Source organism: Zosterops lateralis, assembly GCF_965231275.1.
Source record: "Zosterops lateralis genome assembly, chromosome: 29".
Lineage (NCBI taxonomy): Eukaryota > Metazoa > Chordata > Aves > Passeriformes > Zosteropidae > Zosterops > Zosterops lateralis.
In genome coordinates, this window is record NC_139789.1 from 5,003,063 (window position 1) to 5,025,145 (window position 22,083).

The 22,083-nt window shown below is 43.5% G+C and overlaps 1 protein-coding gene and 1 long non-coding RNA gene across 3 annotated transcripts; one reads left to right on the forward strand and one right to left on the reverse strand.

Moving 5' to 3' along the window:
• The first annotated feature begins 1,647 nt into the window (after positions 1-1,647).
• On the forward strand, positions 1,648-6,308 carry LOC310920290. Its single transcript, XR_014591967.1, has 2 exons — positions 1,648-3,998; positions 4,160-6,308. It is a non-coding gene; the product is annotated as an uncharacterized lncRNA (long non-coding RNA).
• PGPEP1 (pyroglutamyl-peptidase I) lies at positions 4,711-21,934 on the reverse strand. Of its 2 annotated transcripts, XR_014591966.1 has the most exons (6): positions 21,865-21,934; positions 18,171-18,223; positions 11,354-11,470; positions 10,041-10,273; positions 5,026-8,872; positions 4,711-4,934 (listed from the first exon to the last, which is right to left on the reverse strand). XR_014591966.1 is itself a non-coding variant. In XM_083880165.1 (5 exons), the coding sequence occupies exons 1-5, from the start codon at positions 21,896-21,898 to the stop codon at positions 8,680-8,682; spliced, it is 630 nt and encodes a 209-aa protein (XP_083736291.1). In that variant the 5' UTR covers positions 21,899-21,934; the 3' UTR covers positions 4,711-8,679. The 2 variants fall into 2 exon arrangements, 1 of the variants encoding a protein (XP_083736291.1); XM_083880165.1 differs by having other exon boundaries at positions 4,711-8,872.
• Positions 21,935-22,083: the final 149 nt, after the last annotated feature.

Genomic DNA, 22,083 nt, shown 5'->3' on the forward strand with positions numbered 1-22,083 from the left:
ATGGAACTGGAGCTGTCCAGGTGTCCTGGAGTTGCCCAGGTGTCCTGGATCGATCTGGAATCACCCAGTGACCCACTCCTGGATCAATATGGAGCTGTCCAGGTGTCCTGGAGTTGTCCAGGTGTCCTGGATGGAGCTGGGATCACCCAGTGACCCACTCTGGGATCAAGGTGGAACTATCCAGGTGTCCTGGATCAGGCTGGAGGTGTCCAGGTGTCCTGGATGAAGCTGGAATCACCCAGTGATCCACCCTGGGATCAACGTGGAGCTGTCCAGGTGTCCTGGATCAAGGTGGACCTGTCCAAGTGTCCTGGATTGAGGTGGAATCACCCAGTGACCCACTCTGGGATCAACGTGGAGTTGTCCAGGTGTCCTGGATTGAGCTGGAGCTGTCCAGGTGTCCTGGATCAGGTTGGAATCACCCAGTGATCCATTCTGGGGTCAATGTGGAGCTGTCCAGGTGTCCTGGATCAACATGGACCTGTCCAAGTGTCCTGGATTGAGCTGGGATCACCATGGAACTGTCCAGGTGTCCTGGAGCTGCCCAGGTGTCCTGGATCGATCTGGAATTACCCAGTGACCCACTCCTGGATCAACATGGACCTGTCCAGGTGTCCTGGATCAAGGGGATCACGCAGTGATCCACTCTTGGATTGACACGGAGCTGTCCTGGATGGAGCTGGAGCTGCCCAGGTGTCCTGGATCAGGCTGGGATCACCCAGTGATCCACTCTGGGGTCAGGTTAGAGCTGTCTAGATGTCCTGGATGGAGCTGGGATCACCCAGTGATCCACTCTGGGATCAAGGTGGAACTATCCAGGTGTCCTGGATCAAGCTGGAGTTGTCCAGGTGTCCTGATGGAGCTGGAGCTGTCCAGGTGTCCTGGATGGAGCTGGGATCAATGTGGAGCTGCCCAGGTGTCCTGGATCGATCTGGAGCTGTCCAGGACACCTGGATCAAGCTGGAGTTGTCCAGGTGTCCTGGATGGAGGTGGAGCTGTCCAGGTGTCCTGGAGCTGTCCAGGTGTCCTGGATGGAGCTGGGATCAATGTGGAGCTGCCCAGGTGTCCTGGATCGATCTGGAATCACCCAGTGACCCACTCCTGGATCAACGTGGACCTGTCCAGGTGTCCTGGATGGAGCCGGAGCCGTCCAGCTGTCGCAGCCTCTGATCTCTGCTCTGTGCAGGGTTCACACCCTCCCGATTTCCCGGATCAAACTGGAGCTGTTGGAGCTGTCCCGGGGCTGTGCAGGGGTGACAATCCTGCCTGTCCCCAGGGGTGACACCGAGCACCATCTGGTGGCACCAGCCAGCCCAGTTTGCTCCCAGTCAGGACCAGTTTAAAGGAGAGAGAAGCCTTAAACTTGCCAGCACTGAATTTCCACCCCTGAAAGGGGGTAAAGGTGTGGATGTGACATTTGGGGACATGATTTAGGGGGGAAAAAACAGGAATCAACCACCAACCTTTAAAACCAACCAGGGCGACAAGTGGGAGTCAGAGTTAAACTCTTTTATTTCCTTCAAAACAGGGGTTTAAATCCTCAGTTTTACAAAGTCCAGTCTGGCAGTACAAGCTGGTCCCTGACCCCACAGCCCCGGGGGGATTGTTGGGATTTACAAGGCACTGCAAGAACACAAGGAGACAACAGAAAACCAAAAAAATATAAAGGGTTGGGATTGATGCTCCAAGAGGTGCTGGACAAGCACCAGGTGACACCTGAGATGTCCCACAAAGACATTGGGACACACAAGGGCTGGAAAAGGGTTTGTTTTTGGGGATAAACACCTCGCCCCCCCAAGAGGAGACAGCAAAAATCCTCAGGGGATTGGGGTAAACCCAATCAAAATATGAGAAAATTCTGTTTATTCCCTCTGGCAGGTCTGTGTGTGTGTCAGTGGAGGCTCTGAGGATAATAAAGGGGATTTCCCACCAGTTCAGGGGTTTCCAGCACAAATTTTTTTCTCCACCCACATACAGGGAGGGGAAAAAAAAAATCCATCCCCTTCATCACCAATCCTGGTTTTCCAAATGTGAGCCCAGCACAGGACAAGGCACTCCCTGATCAGCAAAAAAAAAGTAAACATTTTGTGATTTAAGAGGCTGGTGCAATTGGAAAAAAAAAACCAAAAAAACACACAAAAAAAAAAAGAAAAAAAAAAAAAAAAGAAAAAAAGAAAAAAGAAAAAAGAAAAAAAAACACAAAAAACCCACCAAAAAAAAAAAAAAAAAAAGAAAAAGAAAAAAAGAAAAAATAAACCACAAAAAAACCACCAAAAAAAAAAAAAAAAAAAAAAAAAAAAAAAAAAAAACCAAAACCACTGCAATTGGATTTTTTTTTTTTTTTAAGTACCTTTAGGGAGTTTCCCCATAAAGTTTCATTTCCCATCTTCAATTCCTATTGGTGGGGGAGGCATTTCCTTCCCTGCTTTGTCTTAAAATAAAACTTAAAAAAAGCAAGAAGCAGGTCCCAGGTTTCAATGAATACCTCGAAGAATTAAGAATTAACAACTCCCTCAGCTCTGGAGTTTTGGCAGAATTTCCCTTTCAGCCCATAAGACACTCATCAGACAGAAATACAAACTTTGTTTTTTTTTTTTATGAAAAAAGTGCACTTTATACTGCAAAAAAATCAAGAATTCTGGTGCAAAAATAACAAATCCATCTAGATCAAGATGAGTATTTATGGTATCAACAAGGGTTTTGTTTTGTTGTTTTTTTGGTTTTTTTTCTCCAAGTCAATAATTTTAGAAAGAGTTTTTTGCAACTCTGAAATTCCTATGGTTAAAATAAAATTAAATCGTTAAAATATTATTGGATAAAGTATTAAAGCAAGAGGGGGATAAAAGAGGGAGGGAGTTACTTTAGGAAAAGGATCTGTACAAAATTCATTGCTGGCAATTTTATCTGTCCCGGGGGGTGAAATCTGGAAATGAGAATTAAAAAAAAAAAACAGAGAAAATATTTTTTTATGCCTAAAAATCCTGATTTTTAGTCAGATTTTGGTCACCATCACTCCCTTCCTGCAGCAGCTCCGTGTCTGAGCCTTGGCTGGAGTGAAAATCCAAGAGAAATTAAAAAAATAAATTCAGGATTCACAAGGAATTAAATCACAAACCCCTCCATGGCCAGACTGTCATTGCTGCTGCAGTTCTGTGGGAGCAGAGATTCACCAAATTCCCTCCTTTTTTCCAAGGTTTTTCCATTTTTTTTTTTTTTTTTGGTTTAAGGAAGCTCCTCCTCTTCCAATTCATAAAAAAATTCCTATTAAAAAAATCCATCCACCAAGGCAAGGAGTCAGAGAATCCCAGGGATGGTTTGGGTTGGACTTTAAAAGATCCCCCAGTTCCAACAATTCACCAAATTCCCTCCTTTTTTTCCAGGTATTCCCATTTTTTTGGGCTTTGAGGAAGCTCCTCCTCTTAAAATTCATTAAAAAATTCCAATTAAAAAAATCCTCCCAGCAGGGCAAGGAGTCAGAGAATCCCAAGGATGGTTTGGGTTGGAAGGGACTTTAAAAGATCCCCCAGTTCCAACAATTCACCAAATTCCCTCCTTTTTTTCCAGGGTTTTCCCATTTTTTTGGGGTTTGAGGAAGCTCCTCCTCCAATTCCTAAAAAAATTCCTATTAAAAAAATCCTCCCAGCAGGGCAAGGAGTCAGAAAATCCCAGGATGGTTTGGGTTGGACCTTAAAGACCCCCCAGTTCCAACAATTCACCAAATTCCCTCCTTTTTTTCCCAAGGTTTTTCCTTTTTTTTTTTTTGGTTTGAGGAAGCTCCTCCTCTAATTCCTAAAAAAAATTGAATCTCAAGGATGGTTTGGGTTGGAAGGGACTTTAAAAGATCCCCCAGTTCCAACAATTCACCAAATTCCCTCCTTTTTTTCCAGGTATTCCCATTTTTTTGGGGTTTGAGGAAACTCCTCCTCTTACAATTCCTAAAAAAATTCCTATTTTAAAAATCCTCCCAGCAGGGCAAGGAGTCAGAGAATCTCAGGATGGTTTGGGTTGGACTTTAAAGATCCCCCAGTTCCAACGATTCACCAAATTCTCCTTTTTTTTCCCAAGGTTTTTCCTTTTTTTTTTTTTTTGTTTGAGGAAGCTCTTCCTCTTAAAATTCCTAAAAAAAATTCCTATTAAAAAATCCATCCACCAGGGCAAGGAATCTGAAAGGACCTTAAAGACCCTTCCAGTCCCAACTCAACTCAAAGATTATTTGAGCATCACAAGAAACTTCAGTGGATTTTTAATTTATTTTTGTTTTTTTAGACCTTTCCTTACCAAACCCAACAGCCCTGGGAGCCTGTGCTGTCTGATCAAGCCTGGAATTTCCCAGGTTTTTATTCCAGTGGAATAATTCCCATTTTTCCAGCTGTTGAAGCACTGGAAGGTTCAATTTTTCCTGTTTGGGGTTGGATGCTGCATTTACACCCAGCCCCAGGTGGAGCTCAGACACAAAATACCTTTTCCTGAGGGATTTTTCCACATCATGGAGGTGAAAATTCAAATAATTCAAATAATTCACACAAATCTCTGGCTCCAAGGAATGTTTGGGCATCGTTATCATCCTCATGGTTCCATCGATCCCAAATTTATTCCAAAAGCAAAACAACTTTTTTTATTTTAAGGGATTTTTTTTGTCTTTTTTTTTGTCTTTTTTTTTTTTTTTAATGATGTTTTCAACCAATCCCAAATTTATCCCAAAAGCAGAGCAACTTTTTTTTATTTTAAGGGTTTTTTTTTTTTTAATGATGTTTCCAACCAATCCCAAATTTATCCCAAAAGCAGAACAACTTTTTTTATTTTAAGGGTTTGTTATTTTGCTTTTTTTTCTTTTTTTTTTCTTTTTTTTTTTAAATGATGTTTTCAACCAATCCCAAATTTATCCCAAAAGCAGAGCAACTTTTTTATTATTATTTTAAGGTTTGTTATTTTGCCTTTTTTTTTTTTAAATGATATTTTCAACCAATCCCAAATTTATCCCAAAAGCAGAACAACTTTTTTTATTTTAAGGGTTTGTTATTTTGCTTTTTTTTCTTTTTTTTTTCTTTTTTTTTTTTTAATGATGTTTCCAACCAATCCCAAATTCATCTCAAAAGCAGAGCAACTTTTTTTATTATTATTATTTTAATTATTTGTTATTTTGCTTTGTTTATTTTTTTTAATGATGTTTCCAGCCCCTCCTGGAATAAATAACTCTGGGAGCTCAGCAATTCCTCAACCCACAACTCCACACCTCAAACCTTCTTTCCTGACCTTTTTTTTTAATTTTTTTTTTTTTTTCCATTTTCCTTTTTTTTTCCTCACCTTCTCCCACCGTTTGGGGAACGCTCCAGAGGAAGGTTGAAATCTCCAATTTTCTCCTCCCAAAAAAAAAAAAAAAATAAAATTCCAAATATTTTTCAACCACATCACAAAACCCCCCACAGGAATTTTTTCCAACCTCATTTTTCTTGACCTTATAAAGCAAATTCCTGAATTTAATTCACCTCTTGACAGCAAAATCACCAAATTGAGATATTTTTTTGAGCCTCTGGAGCTCCTCAAAACCTTTTGTAGATTTTTTTTTTTTGGGGTTGGAATAATCCCATTGCAATCCCAAACAGGTGGGTCAGATCCTGTTCCAGGCAGATAAATTATATCAGAACCTCCTTAAATCCTCTTTTTCCACAAAAAAATCTTCTTTTTCCACAAAAAAATCCTCAGTCCCTTTTTCCCCATCCCAAACCTTTATCCCCAGAGATGATTTTGCAGTCACAGCACCCAAAAAAATTCACTTTTTTTACATTTTTTCTCCGCATTACAGGCAGGGGAATGAACACTCCACTTGAATTTCCTTTGTTTTTAACTCACTAAAAATAAAAGTGGTTTTTTTGGGGTTGGTAACAGGTCTCCCAGTCAGTGCAAATTAGCAAATTGTGTTAATTGGTGATGTGTGGAAAGCAAATTAAAAAGAGATTTAGCAAAATAATCAGATTTTTGAAGCTCTGAATCAAATGTTTTATGTCTGCATTGTTGTTCTATTCTCAAAGAAAATAGGGATCTGTAGAAAAAGTTTTGTGAATTTAACAATTAAAAAAAAAAGATTAAAAAAAAAACCCAACCCCAAAGTATTTAATTTAGCTCATATTAAATAAAATTAGTTTAATGCCATTTTTCCCCTACAAGAAAATTTCTCTACCATTAAAACAGCTTTTATAAACACAACCTCAGGCTAATTTCCCCAAAAAAACCCACCCCATAAAAAAAAAATTAAAAAGTACAAAATAAATTATGTTTTCCTAAGGAATTGATCACTTGGAGCTTCCCCCCCCCAAAAAAAAAAAAAAAACAGATGGGGAGGAAAAACCCACCCCACCAAAAAAAAAAAATTTAAAAATATATAAAATAAATTATGTTTTCCTAAGGAATTGAATATGTGGAGCTTCCCAAAAAAAAAGAGATGGGGAGGAAAAACCCACCCCACCAAAAAAAAAAATTTTAAAAATATATAAAATAAATTATGTTTTCCTAAGGAATTGATCACTTGGAGCTTCCCAACAAAACAGATGGGGAGGAAAAGCACAGCTCAAAGGTAAAAAAATCCCAAAAAAATGAGATTTTTTAATGCTGACACAGCCAAAGCTTTCTGGGGATTATTCCATCACCAAACCCTCCCTGGGATATTCCTCTCCCCCAAATTTAGCAGCTACAAAAACACCCAGGACAGAAAAAAAAAAATCACCAACAAAGAGAATAATATTTCCTATAGGGATAAAGAACTCAACTAATTAAAATAAAAAAAAAATCAAAACAAAACTGTCTCAAAGCATTAAGAATCCAACAAAATATTAAATAGAATAAATTACTAATCAGGAAATCTGACAAGTGCTACCTCGGGTTTGATGGGAATGACAAATTATTTTTCACTCCAAGGCAAATTCCTCTGAGCAGGAAGGGCTGGATAGTGAACAGAGAAGGGTCTATCCAAAAATAAAAATAAAAATAAAAATTAAAATCTTCCTGCTCAGGTGCCCTCAGCAGAGTCAAAGTCTTTGTCCCGTCTCAAGGGTTACAAGGAGTGGTTTTTGTCCAGATTTCACCTGAAATCACCAGATTTCTCCTGGCGAGCTCAGGGCAGCTCTCACTGAGAGTTACTACAGCAGTCAGCACCAGAGAAATTCAAATTATGGTGTGGGGTGGGGAGTTTAAAACCTCTAAAATGTGTTTTTTTATATATATATTTGTGTCTGTTCAAAATCATTTCTTCATCCAAACGGCCTCGCCACGAATTCTCAATTTTGTGTCTGTTCCTGCTCCAAATTCAGATGGGATTTTTTTTTTTTTTTTTTGCTCAAAATTTGGCAGCAAATCTTCCCCCCCAGAGGATCCCAGCATCACCCACACCTGCTGAGATCCTTCCCCCCAAAAAAAAAAGAATTCCTGGGGAAAGTTGCCACAAGCAGCACCACTTTTTGCACCCTCCCATTGGGAGGGGAGACATCAAAAAAAAAATCCAAAAAAAAAAAAAAAAAAGAGCCTGGAATCTTCAATCCAGGCAAAAATTCCTTAATTTCAAAATTCCTTAATTTCAAAATTCCTTAATTTCAAAATTCCTTAATTCCTGGTTTCCAGGTGCTGGGATTGGTTTGAAGATCTGACATTTGATTTTTTTTCCACCTGGAATTTTGATGCCTCCACTCCCATCGAGGTGAAATTGGGATCTCAGTTAAAAAATTACTCTCATAATCTGGAACAAAAAGGGAAAATTTGCAGGTAAAAGAGTTATAAATTAATCAAACCTTCACCTTAAAAACAGCATCCAGGACTGAGAGCCCAGGATAAAAGTTATAAAAATTTTTGTGGGAAAAATGGCTCTCAGCAAAGTTTTTCACCCACCTCTGACTGGTTTTAGACACATTTAGAACTGAGGGGTTTGGGACACAAAGTCCTGGAAGGAGGGAGGGAAGTGGTAAAGAGAGAGGCAGGAAAAATATATTTGGAAAGATTTAGGAGTCAAAAAAAACCCAACAAAAAATCCAGTTCCAAAAGGAACCCCAAAGCAAATCCCTTCTACTGCAGCTACAGAGCCTGTGGGTGTTTGGAGGGTGTGGAGTGAGGAATCAGTGCCTAAAATCATTTTTCATTCTTCCAGAAAAGCAATTTTGGGCTCCTCGTGGCCACCAAATTCTGCTTTCCAAGACAATCCCAACTCCAGTTGTCCTTCCGTGTTATCACCTTGAATTTGGGTGAAGAGAGAGGGGGGAAATTAAACCCAAAAGTGACTGAAAGTAAAAGTTTCAACTCAAGAATGAGATGGGGAGAGCAGTTCCCTGCACCTGAAGGCTCAGTCCAGGTGAGGATTCATTCCCTGGAAGCTCCAGCTTCAGGAAATCAGGAGCTGCAGGTGGTTTTTAGAGAAGAGATTTTTGAATCCTTTTTGTTGCTTCAGGTTGAAAGTCACAGATCTGACCAAACAAAACAAAACAAAACAAAAAAGTCAATTTCTAGAAGCTGAATTCACTGAATTTTCCTTTTTTGTTTTTCTCTTTTTTGAAGTCTTCAATTCTGAGTCCAGAACCTTTTTTTTTTTTTTTTTTTGTGTGTGTGTGATTTTTTTTTCCCCTCAATATTTCTGCAGCAGGGAAAAAAAAAAAAATAAAAAATCTGGAAGTGCAATACTAGGAGAGCTCCTGGGCAGGCTCAATGTTCATGCTGACAATTGATTTTGTCTTCAGAGTGCTCCAAAAGCTCCAGCATCTCCTCGATGATGGCCTGCAGGGCCCTGCCCAGCTGTTCTGCAGAATAAGGTTTTCCCAGAGGTGGCACATGGACAAATGCTGACCTCCCACGGCTCTGGTACAAGGAGGTGTAGTAGGTGAAGTCACACAAGTACCTGGGACATAAAAAACAAAGATCATTCAGCAAAAAAAAAACAAAATAAAAGAGATAAAACCAGATAAAATGAGCTGTATGTTCAGCATCATGGGATTTAGGGGTGGGATGTGGAATTTAAGGCAGGAATTGTGAGTCAAGGATTGTTCTGATTAAATTTAGGACAAAAAAAAAAGGGAAGATCTCTATTTTTTATTTTTTTTCCCCCTGACCATTGAGAACTAGGTGTCAACCAGACCTCCAGTCCCTGAGGGGCTCCAGGAGAGCTGGAGAGGGATTTGGGGACAAAAACTGGAATTCCAGGACACAGGGAATGGCTCCAAACTGGGAAAAGGGGATCTGGGTGGGATATTGGGAAGGAATTCCTGGCTGTGAGGATGGGGAGGGGCTGGTCTGGAATTCCCAGAGCAGCTGTGGCTGCCCCTGGAAGTGCCCAAGGCTGGAAAAGCAAAGTTCCAGAGAAACCCTGGAGCTGCTCCAGGAGAGCTGGAGAGGGACTTGGGATGAGGGATGGAGGGACAGGACATAGGGAATGGATTTAAACTGTGAAAAGGGGAATCTGGGTGGGATATTGGGCTGTGAGGGTGAGGAGGAGCTGGGATGGAATTCCCAGAGAAGCTGTGGCTGCCCCTGGAAATGCCCAAGGCTGGAAAAATGAAGCTCCAGAGAAACCTTGGAGCTGCTTCCAGTCCCTAGAGGGGCTCCAGGAGAGCTGGAGAGGGATTTGGTATGAGAGATGGAGGGATATGACACAGGGAATTGATTTAAACTGTGAAAAGGGGGATCTGGGTGGGATATTGGGCTGTGGGGGTGAACAGGAGCTGGGCTGGAATTCCCAGAGCAGCTGTGGCTGCCCCGGAAGTGCCCAAGGCTGGAAAAGTGAAGCTCCAGAGAAACCCTGGAGCTGCTCCAGGAGAGCTGGAGAGGGACTTGGGATGAAGGGACAGGACAAAGGGAATGGATTTAAACTGTGAAAAGGGGAATCTGGGTGGGACATTGGGCTGTGAGGGTGAGGAGAGGCTGGGCTGCTCCATCCCTGAAAGTCAGACATTGAGTCTTGCACCACCCTGACACACAACCACAAAAAAAACCACCTTCAGGTTCCTCCCATCCTCCAAGATCCATTCCAGGACCCCTCTAAACCATTCCCACAGCCCCACGGGGGTCACCTGCCAGCATCCTTGGAGATGGTGACGGTGACATCCAGCCCCAGGGCCGAGACCCTCCTGCAGACGGCGTCCATGTCGATGATGGAGTCGATGCACTCGGGGCCTCCCTCCACACAGCACTGGGAGCCCGGGCAGAAACGACAGTTGTCCAGCCCTTTGTAGCCCACGTTGTGGCCACATTTCTCCAATGTGACAGTGGTGGCCATGCCTGACACTCCCACGTGGACCACCAGCTGTCAAAAAGGGGAAAAAAAAATAGGGGAAAGGGTTGGATTGTGGAAAATCTTGATTTTTGTGGGGTTTTTCCAGCTCTGATATCTGTGCCTTGCCACTCCATTCCCTCATCCAGCTAAGGGATGAGGATTAAGGATGTCTGATTGTTCAAAAGGTTCAAAAGATGCCTTGGGAAGGTGAGGAACTCACCAGCCCCATCAAAGATCCCATGTGGATGACCCTGTGAGTGTGCCTTGAATGGTTCTGTCCACTCCTTCTGGAATTCCTCCCTGGCACACCAACTGGACAAGTGGAAAATGACTTTTCTAAGATTTTATAGGAAATATTTAAATCTGATGCATTGGCTAAAGCCACCCAGATGTCTGTTTTGGTTGAGTGACTGGCAAATTTGCACTGCTAAACTCTGAAATACTTGTCCAAATTCCCAATCCAGCTTGGAGCCACTTTAGGGATTGAGAGCCTGGTGACATCTTAACACTGCCTTGATTCCACTGAGTCGTTTGGGTTCTGGATGTGGCACTCGATGATTTTTGATCATTTTCCAGCCTAAATGGATTCTGTGGGTTTGATTTTTAGGTCCTTCCCACCTCAAACCCCTCTGGGGTTCCATGGTTCTGTTCCCAGTGAAGAGAATCCCAGTTCCAGGGATTATTCCCTGAGTACCAGAGGGATAAACTCACATTTTTATCACGGGATCAGCATGGCACAATTATTTTCATTTCACTCCCCTCCCTAACCTAAATTGTGATTTAATCAGGGTAAAAAAAGGAGCCTTGGCACCTCCACAGCTGCAGGAGGAGCCCAGGTGGCACAGACTCACCACGAGCTGTCTAGACAGCCCTGTGCAGTGGCCCCTTCACACCCACTGCTCCTGGGAACTGTAAAAATCCCACAAATTCACATGTTCTCACCACAAAAAAAAAAGGAGGAAAAAAAGATCCAGCCAGGGACTACCAGGCTGAAGGAATACATTAAAAAAAAAAAAAAAAAGGTGATTTCACACTGCAGATTCCAACCATTTTGCTGGATGGAATTTTTTTTTTTTTTTTTTAATTTTTCTCTTCCTTTTACTCACTCACTTGGGGACTGTGTTTCTTCCACAAGGCAGGGATGAGTCTCTGCACTGTCTGATATTCAACAGGGACCTCGTAGACGTGCAGATCCACATCATCCCTCAGCCCCAGCTTCTCCAGCTCCTAAAAAAGAAAAAAAACAAAACACCAACAAATGATCAGACACGAGATGAGCAGAGGATTTTACTCCTGGGAGGTTTAATTGGCAGAGTGAGGGGCTAATATCAGTTTACACCAGGTTGTATAACCTCATAAACAGCACCTGGAGTGGGTTTATAGCAACTACTGTGCAAAAAAACCCACCAAAAAACCCCAAAAAATGGGAACAACAAAGATATCTCAACACCTGTGTGAAGAGTTTCACCCACAGAACCGTTTGTCTGGCTCTGATGTGTGTGTGACAAAGAAATCAACATTTAACTGACAATAGTTATCAGCAACACCCACGGAAATTTCCCAGGGAAATCTTGGGCTCTGTTATTTATAGAGGGAAGAGAGTCACAATCTCTGAATTTTTTTCAAGGAGTGACAAGGCAGAGAAGGTGGGACTGGGAGGGTTTTATTTATCATCCAGGGGTTGCTGGTCTGGAGAGTAAATTCACATTTATTTCCAGGTAAAGAGCTCTCAGGGCTGGTGATTCAACTAACCCAGTGAATTATTTCTCCCTCTCTAAGGTGAAAACATCCCAAATATCCTGGCAATAAACAGAGCCAATTTCCTTTAAACCTTTTAAAACACAAAGTGTCAGTTAAACACCTTGAAAAGGCTTTTAAATCAGAGGAAAGAGTGTTGTATTTTTTTTTTTTTCTCCCCAGTATTTCTGACTGGAAAGCACTGGCTGATCGTAAAATTTGGAATTTTCCCTACACACAAGTTCTGGATGTTTCTCTCCAGTCTCACCAGTTGGAGTTTTGTTCCTCTGGTATCTCTCACAGCCATCAACCCCAAACTTGCCAGAACTCAAGGAAACACCCACATGGCCTGAAGCCTCTTGAAAAAATAAAATAAAATAAAATAATAAAAAAAAATAATAATAAAAAAAGTTTTTTAAACAAAACCATCACCTGATCTTAAATTTTGGAGCCAGGTAACACCAGGATTTTTTTTTTTTTTTTTCAGTGGGAGAAGAGATGTTTGGAATGAGAATTTAAGGAATTTTTTTGCAGCATCTAACCTGGATCAAGCTCTCCTCTTGTCACCAAACATCCAAAATTTTTACTGATCTGAGTAAAAACAGATAAAAGCCATCAAAGGACATTTCAAAATACTCCTGAATTTATTTCTATTCCAGGTTTGAATTCAGTGACCAGAGCTGCTGTTTGAAGCATTTCTCAGGTTTGATTTTTTTTCCCTCCTTGGAAAAGCTTCAGGCCAAGGAGTGCAGAGATCAGCTGTTTTCACTCTCCAGCCTCGTATTCCCCTCAGGTTAAAAATTAAAAATTAAAGACACTTGAAAGGAGGAGACAAGTTGAGGTTTGAGGCCTCCCCTATTTAAAGGTGACATCGTTTTTCTGTGTTTTTATCAGCCTGAATGGTTTTCCACTGAGGATTTTTTTAAAAAAACACCTTTTTTACACTTGTAAGACCAAACCACTGCGATGTAACAAGATTTAAGACAACTAAAACAGCCCCAGAAAGGCCAAAGTGGCACTTTTCAGAGAGCAAGGATGATAAATGAGCAGCTCTGGCTCCCAGGGCAAGGCTGATATTAAAGCCTTGCTGTATTGATTAGTGTCTGGCACATTCAGACATTCGTTACCACAGATGGATGGTGAGGGGTGGCTCATCACAGATCCTTTTTTTTTGTACAAATTTGCCTTCAAAAAAAAACTTCTCCTGCTTTACCTGGAGCCTCGAGAGAGTAAAGGAGTTTACAAATAAAAATATCCAAACATCAACCAGCTCTTTAGGAGGAGAATAGAGAGAGTAAAGGAGTTTACAAATAAGAGTGTCCAAATACCAACCAGCCTTTTTAGGAGGAGAATAGAGAGTAAAGGAGTTTAAAAATAAGATATCCAAACACCAACCAGCTCTTTAGGAGGAGAATAGAGAGTAAAGGAGTTTACAAATAAGAGTATCCAAACACCAACCAGGCTTTTTAGGAGGAGAATAGAGAGTAAAGGAGTTTAAAAATAAGATATCCAAACACCAAGCAGCTATTTAGGAGAAAAGAGAGAGTAAAGGAGTTTAAAAATTAGAGTATCAAAACACCAACCAGATCTTTAGAAGGAGAATAGAGAGAGTAAAGGAGTTTAAAAATGAGAATATCCAAATACTAACCAGGCTTTTTAGGAGGAGAATAGAGAGTAAAGGAGTTTAAAAATGAGAGTATAAACACCAACCAGCCCCTTTAGGAGGAGAATAAAGAGAGTAAAGGAGTTTACAAATGAAGAGGATCCAAACACCAAACAGTTCTTTAGAAGGAGAATAAACAACTCTTTTTAGGAGTGTTAATACTAATGAGAAGTGATGCTCCTGAAAATGCAGAATTAGGAAGGAAACAGCTCCTAAGGATGGATTTGATGGTGAAAAGAGAAGAGAATCCTCCCCATGGTCCTCCAGCCACTTAAACCTTAACTTTACCAAGCCACCACTTTCCTTTTAACCAACCCCGGGGCTCCATAATGAAGATGTTTGTAACCTTCCTCTCCCCTCCCCTCCCCAAACAAGCTGTCCCCCCTTCCCCAGCCCTGTCCACCTGACAACCAGAGCAGGCTGAACATGTGTGACCGATTCCCTGACCCCTCCACAATGCTGCTCTTTGTGAGCCTCTAATATCCTTATCAGGTCTGTCTAGACACCCTGACAGCAATTGTCCTTCCTAATGTCAAAATGCACTCTGACCTCTCCTCCTCCTCCTCGGGCTGAAGCATTTTTGGGGAGGGAGGGGGGATAAAAAAAGCCCAGAAGCTTCACAGTCCACAGGTCACACCTGTGTCCACACCTAAGTCAGGGCAGGGAGGGCAGGAAACACCCTGAGAAAAGATAATTTTAATTATTTCTTCTTGGAAATCCCTCCCCAGCAGAAGTTGCGTCTATTAAGTAAAAAGAAAAAAAAAAATCCTGAACTGAAACATTAAAATGATGACAACTGAAACATTAAAATGATGACAACTCGAAACAGCAAATCCAAATTAAGACTGAGTGTTTTTGCTTAAAATAAAACAGAAAGGAGTTTTTCTTCCTGCTGGTTTTATAGGAAAGCTCTTTCCCCCAGTGAGTGAGAACCCAAACATTTAATCAGATTTTTTTTTTTTTTTGGGGGGGTGAAATTTCAAAACTTTTCATTTCAGCAGCATTGTTAGATTGATGTTGTTGCTGCTATTTAAGGTGCCCATGTGTAAAAATCAGTCAGCTTGCAAAACCAGACAGAAACTCACTGCACTTCCAGGGAAAACTCACACCGTGCCCAGGAACCAAATCAAACCAGGCAGGGGAAAGAAAAAAAATAAATAAAAAAATAAATAAAAAAATAAAAAAAAGGAAGCAAATTTTATCCTCGGGATGCAGCACAAGAAAAGAACGTAATAAACCAGAACTAGCTCAGCCCTAGAGCTAAGGAAGGATTTCCAAAGATTGTTTAATTGATTTTTTCTTCTATTAAAATGCAGATCACACCGTCTGGGATTCGGGAAACTCAGACACGCCTTTGTGTCCACTCCGCTCCATGAAGTCCCCGTCTGAAAGTTGCACAATGCCCACCTCGCCTGGGCTCAAAGACATGCTGTTCCTTTTTTGTCTGGGCCTCTGGGGGCTGAGACAGGGGAAGGAAAAGGCAAATCCTCCCCGCTGCTGCCTCCGAGCTGATGTTTTCAGTCACAATAATCCGCCGGCGATGGAAACGGGACCTGGAGCCTCCGGCGCGGCTTCGGTTTGTACTCAAAACATCCCAGTTCTGAGATTATCCACTCAAAACATCCCCAACTCTGAGTTTATCCACTGAAAACGTCCCCAACTCTGAGTTTATCCACTCAAAACATCCCCAACTCTGAGTTTATCCACTGAAAACATCTCAGTTCTGAGATTTGTCCACTCAAAACGTCCCAGTTCTGAGTTTATCTGCTCAAAATATCCCAGTTCTGAGATTTGTCCACTCAAAACATCCCCAACTCTGAGATTTGTCCACTCAAAATGTCCCAGTTCTGAGATTTGGCCACTCAAAATATCCCAGTTCTGAGATTTGGCCACTCAAAACATCCCCAACTCTGAGTTTATCCACTGAAAACATCCCAGTTCTGAGTTTATCCACCCAAAATGTCCCAGTTCTGAGTTTATCCACCCAAAACATCCCAGTTCTGAGATTTGGCCACTCAAAATATCCCAGTTCTGAGATTTGTCCACTCAAAACATCCCAGTTCTGAGATTTGGCCACTCAAAATGTCCCAGTTCTGAGTTTATCCACTCAAAACATCCCAGTTCTGAGATTTGGCCACTCAAAACATCCCAGTTCTGAGTTTTGTCCACTCAAAACATCCCAGTTCTGAGTTTTGTCCACTCAAAACATCCCAGTTCTGAGATTTGGCCACTCAAAACATCCAAATCCTGAGTTTAACCCACACAAAACACCCCCTACTCTGAGTTTATCCACTCAAAACATCCCCAACTCTGAGTTTATCCACTCAAAACGTCCCAGTTCTGAGTTTGTCCACTCAAAATATCCAAATCCTGAGTTTAACCCACTCAAAACACCCCCAGCTCTGTTTTACCCACTCAAAACATCCCCTACTCTGAGTTTTAGCCCCTCGAGACATCCCAAATCTGTTTCATCCACTCAAAACATCCCAGTTCTGAGTTTATCCACTCAAAACACCCCCTACTCTGAGTTTATCCACTCAAAACGTCCCAGTTCTGAGATTTGTCCACTCAAACTGTCCCAATTCTGAGATTTGGCCACTCAAAACACCCCCAACTCTGTTTCACCCACTCAAAACATCCCCAACTCTGAGTTTTATCCACTCGAGACATTCCAAATCTGTTTTATCCACCCCAAACACTCCAACTTTGAGTTTTACTCACCCAAAACACCCTCAACTCTGAGATTTACCCCTCGAAACACCCAAAGATCCCCCAACTCTGAGTTTTATCCACCCAGAACACCCCCAACTCTGTTTTACCCACTCAAAATATCCCCAACTCTGGTATTTGCCCACTCAAAACATCTCCTACTCTGAGATTTATCCTCTCAAAACATCCCACCTCTGTTTTATCCATTCAAAACACCCCAATCCTGAGATTTATCCTCTCAAAACATCCCCAACTCTGAGTTTTATCCACTTGAGACATCCGAAATCTGTTTTATCCATTCAAAACACCCCAATCCTGAGTTTAACCCACTCAAAACATCCCAACTCTGAGATTTACCCACTCAAAACACTCCCTAAGCCCCTCAAAAAAACAGATTTTAAATGGAGGGGGATGACTTCATCCAATTCCTTGAGCTGCTTCTCTTTAGGTTTGTTTGGGTTTTGGTTTTTTTTTTAAGCAACATCACAACACCCACCACTCCTCCTGCTCCAAAAAAACACCCTTTTGTCTGTCTCCTCTAAAATAAAAATAAAATAAAATAAAATAAAATAAAAATAAAATAAAATAAAATAAAATCAGCTCTTTAGAATAGCTGACACGACACCAGCAAGAGCAAACCAAACCAGTGAGTCTGATTTTTTAGGAATATCCTGTATTTTTTCCTCCATCCAAAACCTGCATATTCCTTTCTAAACTGACCCAAATTTAAATATTTCCATTCCCAAAAAAGCTCTTTGGAGGCAAAGGTTTTGTGTCTTCTCCTACCAGCCAACACATTAGGCAGCTGGACATTAGTTGGCTGGAATTGATTAGAGTTTGTGATTTAATTTAAAAGCATTTGGAAGAAGATATTAATCTCAGAGGTCTGAAGGGGAGAGAGAGAGAGATGTGGTGGGGGAGAAAAATAGATTTAATTCCCTGGGCAACTCTACTAAAAGGTACCATGGAATTCCCAGGGGCTTTGCCACAAACCCAGAAGTGACAAAGAAGGGAGAAGTGGGAAAATGTGGCAGCAGCATCCCTGTCAAAAGTGGTTTTACAGAAAAAAAAACCTTAATTCTGTTGAAAAAAGGCTTAATTCCTTTTTTTTGCCTCATTAGTGGGATGTCAGCCCGACAGAGATGAACTCCTGGGCACAGGGTGGGGTTTTTGGGGTGTCCTTTTGTGGATGATTCCCTTCCAGGATATTCCAGGATTTTAGGAACGTGCCCAGGCAGATACAGAGCTACAAGTGACACAAACTTGATTTGTTTGAGCAGGAAAAACATTTCCCCAGAAACTTTCTTGTCCCAACAGCCAAGGGATGATCCAGGGGAGAGAAAAGAAGCAGCTCTGCCTCAGAATCAGATTTCCTGACACTCTGATAACTCCACAAAATCACAAAATCTCAGGGATGAGATTTAAAGGTGAACCAAAAACCGGCCCAGCTTCAAATCAAAACTGAGAGAGAAAAAACATCCCAGATTCCTCTGGGTTGGTTTGTTTGTTTTGAATTCTCCAGGGCAGGGGAAGATTCCGAGCTCCCTGCCCCATTTAAAACCACCCAAAGCTGGGAATTCCTTCCTTGCCTCAGCTCCATTAACTCAATCTCATTAAACTCCACCAGCTCAGGGATTGTTTCCTGAGCAGGGAATCAAACATTATCCAGGCTGACCATCTGGAGATCTGCACTGAGCTCCCTTAACAAACTGGGAAGAAGCTCTAAGTGATAAAAAAAGAGCTCAAACCCCAAATTTGTTGGGATCTGTCCTCTATTTTTGGTTTCCTAAGAGGAAAATTTAGATTTTTTTTTTTTACCTGAACTGCAATCCAGCTGGCGTTCACAGCGTGTTCTCCAAATGGCCCAAACCCTGCAAGAGAAGAAAAAAAAAATAAATCACAGATTTGACTCAATTGAAGTTGCAAAGAAGTTTGGGCTTTCCTCGTTTAATTCTCCTGAAAAAAAAAAAAAAAACCCAAACCAAAAAAAACTCCACTTCTACCATTCAATCCTTATTTTTTTACATCTGAGTATCAAACAAGACATTATTTCAACTGCAGCCTTGTACAGTGAAGGGAAAGAATAACTTAAAAAGAAACTTCTTCTTTTTTTTTCTTGTGGGAGAAGAATTTTCCTTCCTTGCCCAGGTTAGAAAAACTTGTCATTCCCAGCTAACTTCCCCAACGCCACGGAATTAGAATCACGATTGGATTTTCTATTCCTGATTGCTCCAGCCCACAGCAGATGCTTCTTCCACAAGCTTCAAATGTTCCTTCTCCACTCAGGGTCTTCTCCAAGCAGCATTAATTACACCTCCCAAGGAAATAAACAGAGCTGTTGACAACCCACCTACACCACAGCAAAGGCTATAAAAAAAAAAAAAAAAATAAAAAAAAAACCTCCTTCAGCACCTCTAAATTCCTAATGAATAACTTTGGAGTTAACTGGTAATCCATAACATTTTTTTTTTTTTTCTTTCTCCTGAGCAAAGCACACAAAGGTTGGGCAATTTATCTGGGCGTAACGTCGATATGCTTTAATTTAAAATGTCAGCGTTGCCCTCCCAGCCTGGTGCAATTAGGAGGTATAAATTCTGCCCAGCCCCCCTTTGAAAAAAAAAGGACCACAAATATCAGATGACACCTTAATGGAAATGTTGGATTTGCCCTCTCCAGCCAGGCTTGAGGTGATGAGGAATTGAGGAATTTCCCTCATCCACGCTCGTGGATTTCAACCCCCGGCTCGCCAAAATAAATATTCCCACAAAAATAATAAAAAAAATAAAAATGCTGGGGGTGTTTTTTTCCTGCCAGCAGAACTGCAGGGGTGTGAGACAGACTGTGACAAGAGGGGGGGAACGAGGCAAATTAATGCCTTCCCAGCTGTTTCTGCAAGTCCCACACGGCTCTCCGCAAGCAAACATTGAGCCTTGCTAAGTTTAAATCCTAAATAAAGCGTGATAATCCCACAAAAGAAACAAAATCCGCGTTTTTTAACAGCTCAGCCGGGGAAAGGCTGGAATTCTACAGGTGCTCCAGGCACGGGGCAGGATTCCCTTGCTCTAAATCCCAAGGCAAAGTGGCACAAACACGTTGTTGTGACTCATCCCCTGTCCAGATCCTTCACTTATTTCCTTCCTGGGGACATCAGGAATTTTGTGAGCAGCATCCGACCCCACAGGAGCCACATCTCATCCACCCCGGGGTCCTGCAAGGCTCATTAGCACTAAACCAGCTGCAGGGATGGTGATGGGATTATCTCCTTAAGGAGTTTCTAAAAAAGAAATCGTGCACAAATAAATAAACGCTTTATCCTCGGCCAGCACGGGCTGGGAGAACCCACCGGGTGAATTCAAGAGTGACATCGGTAATATTTTTATCAAACAGAGGCAGAGCTGACGAGGCAAACCACTGAATTTTGCAAGCAGACTTCCCTCGAAAAAAAAAAATAAAATAAAAAAAAAAAAGGGGGAAGAAAAAAAAAAAAAAAAAAAAAGAGTGTGGAGGAGCCTCCCGAGCAGCAGAACATTTCCTGACGCAAGTTTTCTGTTTAGTCACCGCCGCTCGGTGCCGGATTTGGGGTTGGGAAAGGCAAGATTTTGCCACCTGCTCCTTGGCTCCCCACAACTGTTCCCTGGAAAAAAAAAAAAACAACAACACTTTTTTTTCTTTTTTTTTTTTTTTTTTTTTTTTTCGGCCGTATACCCAGCCATTCAGAAACGGCCTCAACTTCAGCTGCTCGGGGTTGGGGAAGGGAGGGAGGGGGAGAGAGAGAAAGAATCTGAATAGTTTGGGCGAGTTCCCCATTTGTCACAGGATGGCCTCACCCACAAATCACCCCGAGCAGCCTTTGTACCCCCGGGATGAGCCCTGACAACGCCGGGGGCCTCCTGCCTCTGCTTTTTCTTCCTCTTCAGAGCTTCTGGGGGCTGCTCTGGGGAGTGGGAGCACCTCAGGGTGTGGGGTGCTCACTGGGTAATTCCTCCTTTTCTTGAGCTTCAGTTTGGTTTTTTCTGCTTGTTTAGGTTTGATCTTCTTTTGGTGATCTTTTGGGAAAAGAGGAGTCAAGTGTTCACTGGCTGGATGAGCCCCTTAGGGCTGTAAAGCCTCTCCAAGGGCTGATACCCCTGAGGGAGGTCTGGCCTCAAAGCCCCCTCAGAGTCTGTTCTTCACCCTATTTGTCACCTCACACAGGGGACAGTCCCCAAAACAGCCCCCCAAAACAGCCCCCTGAGGGGACAATCCCCCAAAACAGCCCCCCAAAACAGCCCCCCGAGGGGACAGTCCCCCAAAACAGCCCCCCAAAACAGCCCCCCGAGGGGACAATCCCCCAAAACAGCCCCCTGAGGGGACAATCCCCCAAAACAGCCCCCCGAGGGGACAGTCCCCCAAAACAGCCCCCCAAAACAGCCCCCCGAGGGGACAGTCCCCCAAAAACAGCCCCCCAAAACAGCCCCCCGAGGGGACAATCCCCCAAAACAGCCCCCTGAGGGGATAATCCCCCAAAAACAGCCCCCCAAAACAGCCCCCCGAGGGGACAATCCCCCAAAACAGCCCCCCGAGGGGACAGTCCCCCAAAACAGTCCCCGAGGGGACAGTCCCCCAAAACAGCCCCCCAAAACAGCCCCCTGAGGGGACAATCCCCCAAAACAGCCCCCCGAGGGGACAGTCCCCCAAAACAGCCCCCTGAGGGGACAATCCCTGCTCCCCAATTCCCTCAGGCACGCTCGGATGGGACAGCAGACCCCCTTCTCTCACCTCAAGGAAAGGGTCCCCAAAATTACTCCTTGTCTCCCTCAGATTCCTCCTCATAGAGAAAAAGCACCCTCCAAACCCTTCATCACCTCAGGGAGGGGTGTTACACCTACCCCCGGCTCCTTTCAGCTCCCTAGATCTGTTTTCCCCACTAAACTCCTCACGGCAGAGCAGGGGGGTCTCTCACCAACACCCCCAGACCCCTTCAACCCCAGATCCACTCTTCCCTCACCTCAGCCTCCCTCAGACACCCTTCCCTCACTTCAGGACCCCTCAGACACCCTTCCCTCACTTCAGGACCCCTCAGACACCCTTCCCTCACCTCAGACTCCCTCAGACACCCTTCCCTCACCTCAGCCTCCCTCAGACACCCTCCCCTCACTTCGGGCTCCCTCAGACACCCTTCCTTCACCTCAGACTCCCTCAGATACCCTTCCCTCACTTCGGGCTCCCTCAGACACCCTTCCTTCACCTCAGACTCCCTCAGATACCCTTCCCTCACTTCGGGCTCCCTCAGACACCCTTCCTTCACCTCAGACTCCCTCAGATACCCTTCCCTCACTTCGGGCTCCCTCAGACACCCTTCCCTCACCTCAGACTCCCTCAGACACCCCTCCCTCACCTCAGACACCCTTCCCTTCCCTCCTCTCACCTCAGCCTCCCTCAGACTGTCCCCTCCGATCCTCCCTCAGGGAAGAAGGGGCTCCCTCACCTCATCCCCCCTCTCACCACCGCCCCCCTCAAAGCCGCTCCATACCCGTCACCACCACCGCTCGCCGCGGCTTCTCCATCGCGGCTCCGTCCCCTCCGTCCCGTCCCGTCCCGTCCCGTCCCGCCGCCGCCGCCGCCGCCGCCCCGCACTGAGCGCGGCCCCGCCCCGCGCCGCTTCCGCCCCGCCCCGCGCCGCCCGGACCCGCCGCTTCCGCCGCCGCGGCGGAAGTTCCCCGTAGCGAGACGGCCTGGAGCTTTTCACCCG

Coding starts and splice junctions, on each gene's coding strand:
- PGPEP1 (XM_083880165.1), bottom strand. CDS start 21,898: ATGGAGAAGCCGCGGCGAGCGGTGGTGGTGACGG. Junction 18,224..21,864: donor GCGAGCGGTGGTGGTGACGG/GTATGGAGCGGC, acceptor CTTCTCTTGCAG/GGTTTGGGCCATTTGGAGAA. Junction 8,873..10,040: donor ATCTCCAAGGATGCTGGCAG/GTGACCCCCGTG, acceptor TTTATGTCCCAG/GTACTTGTGTGACTTCACCT.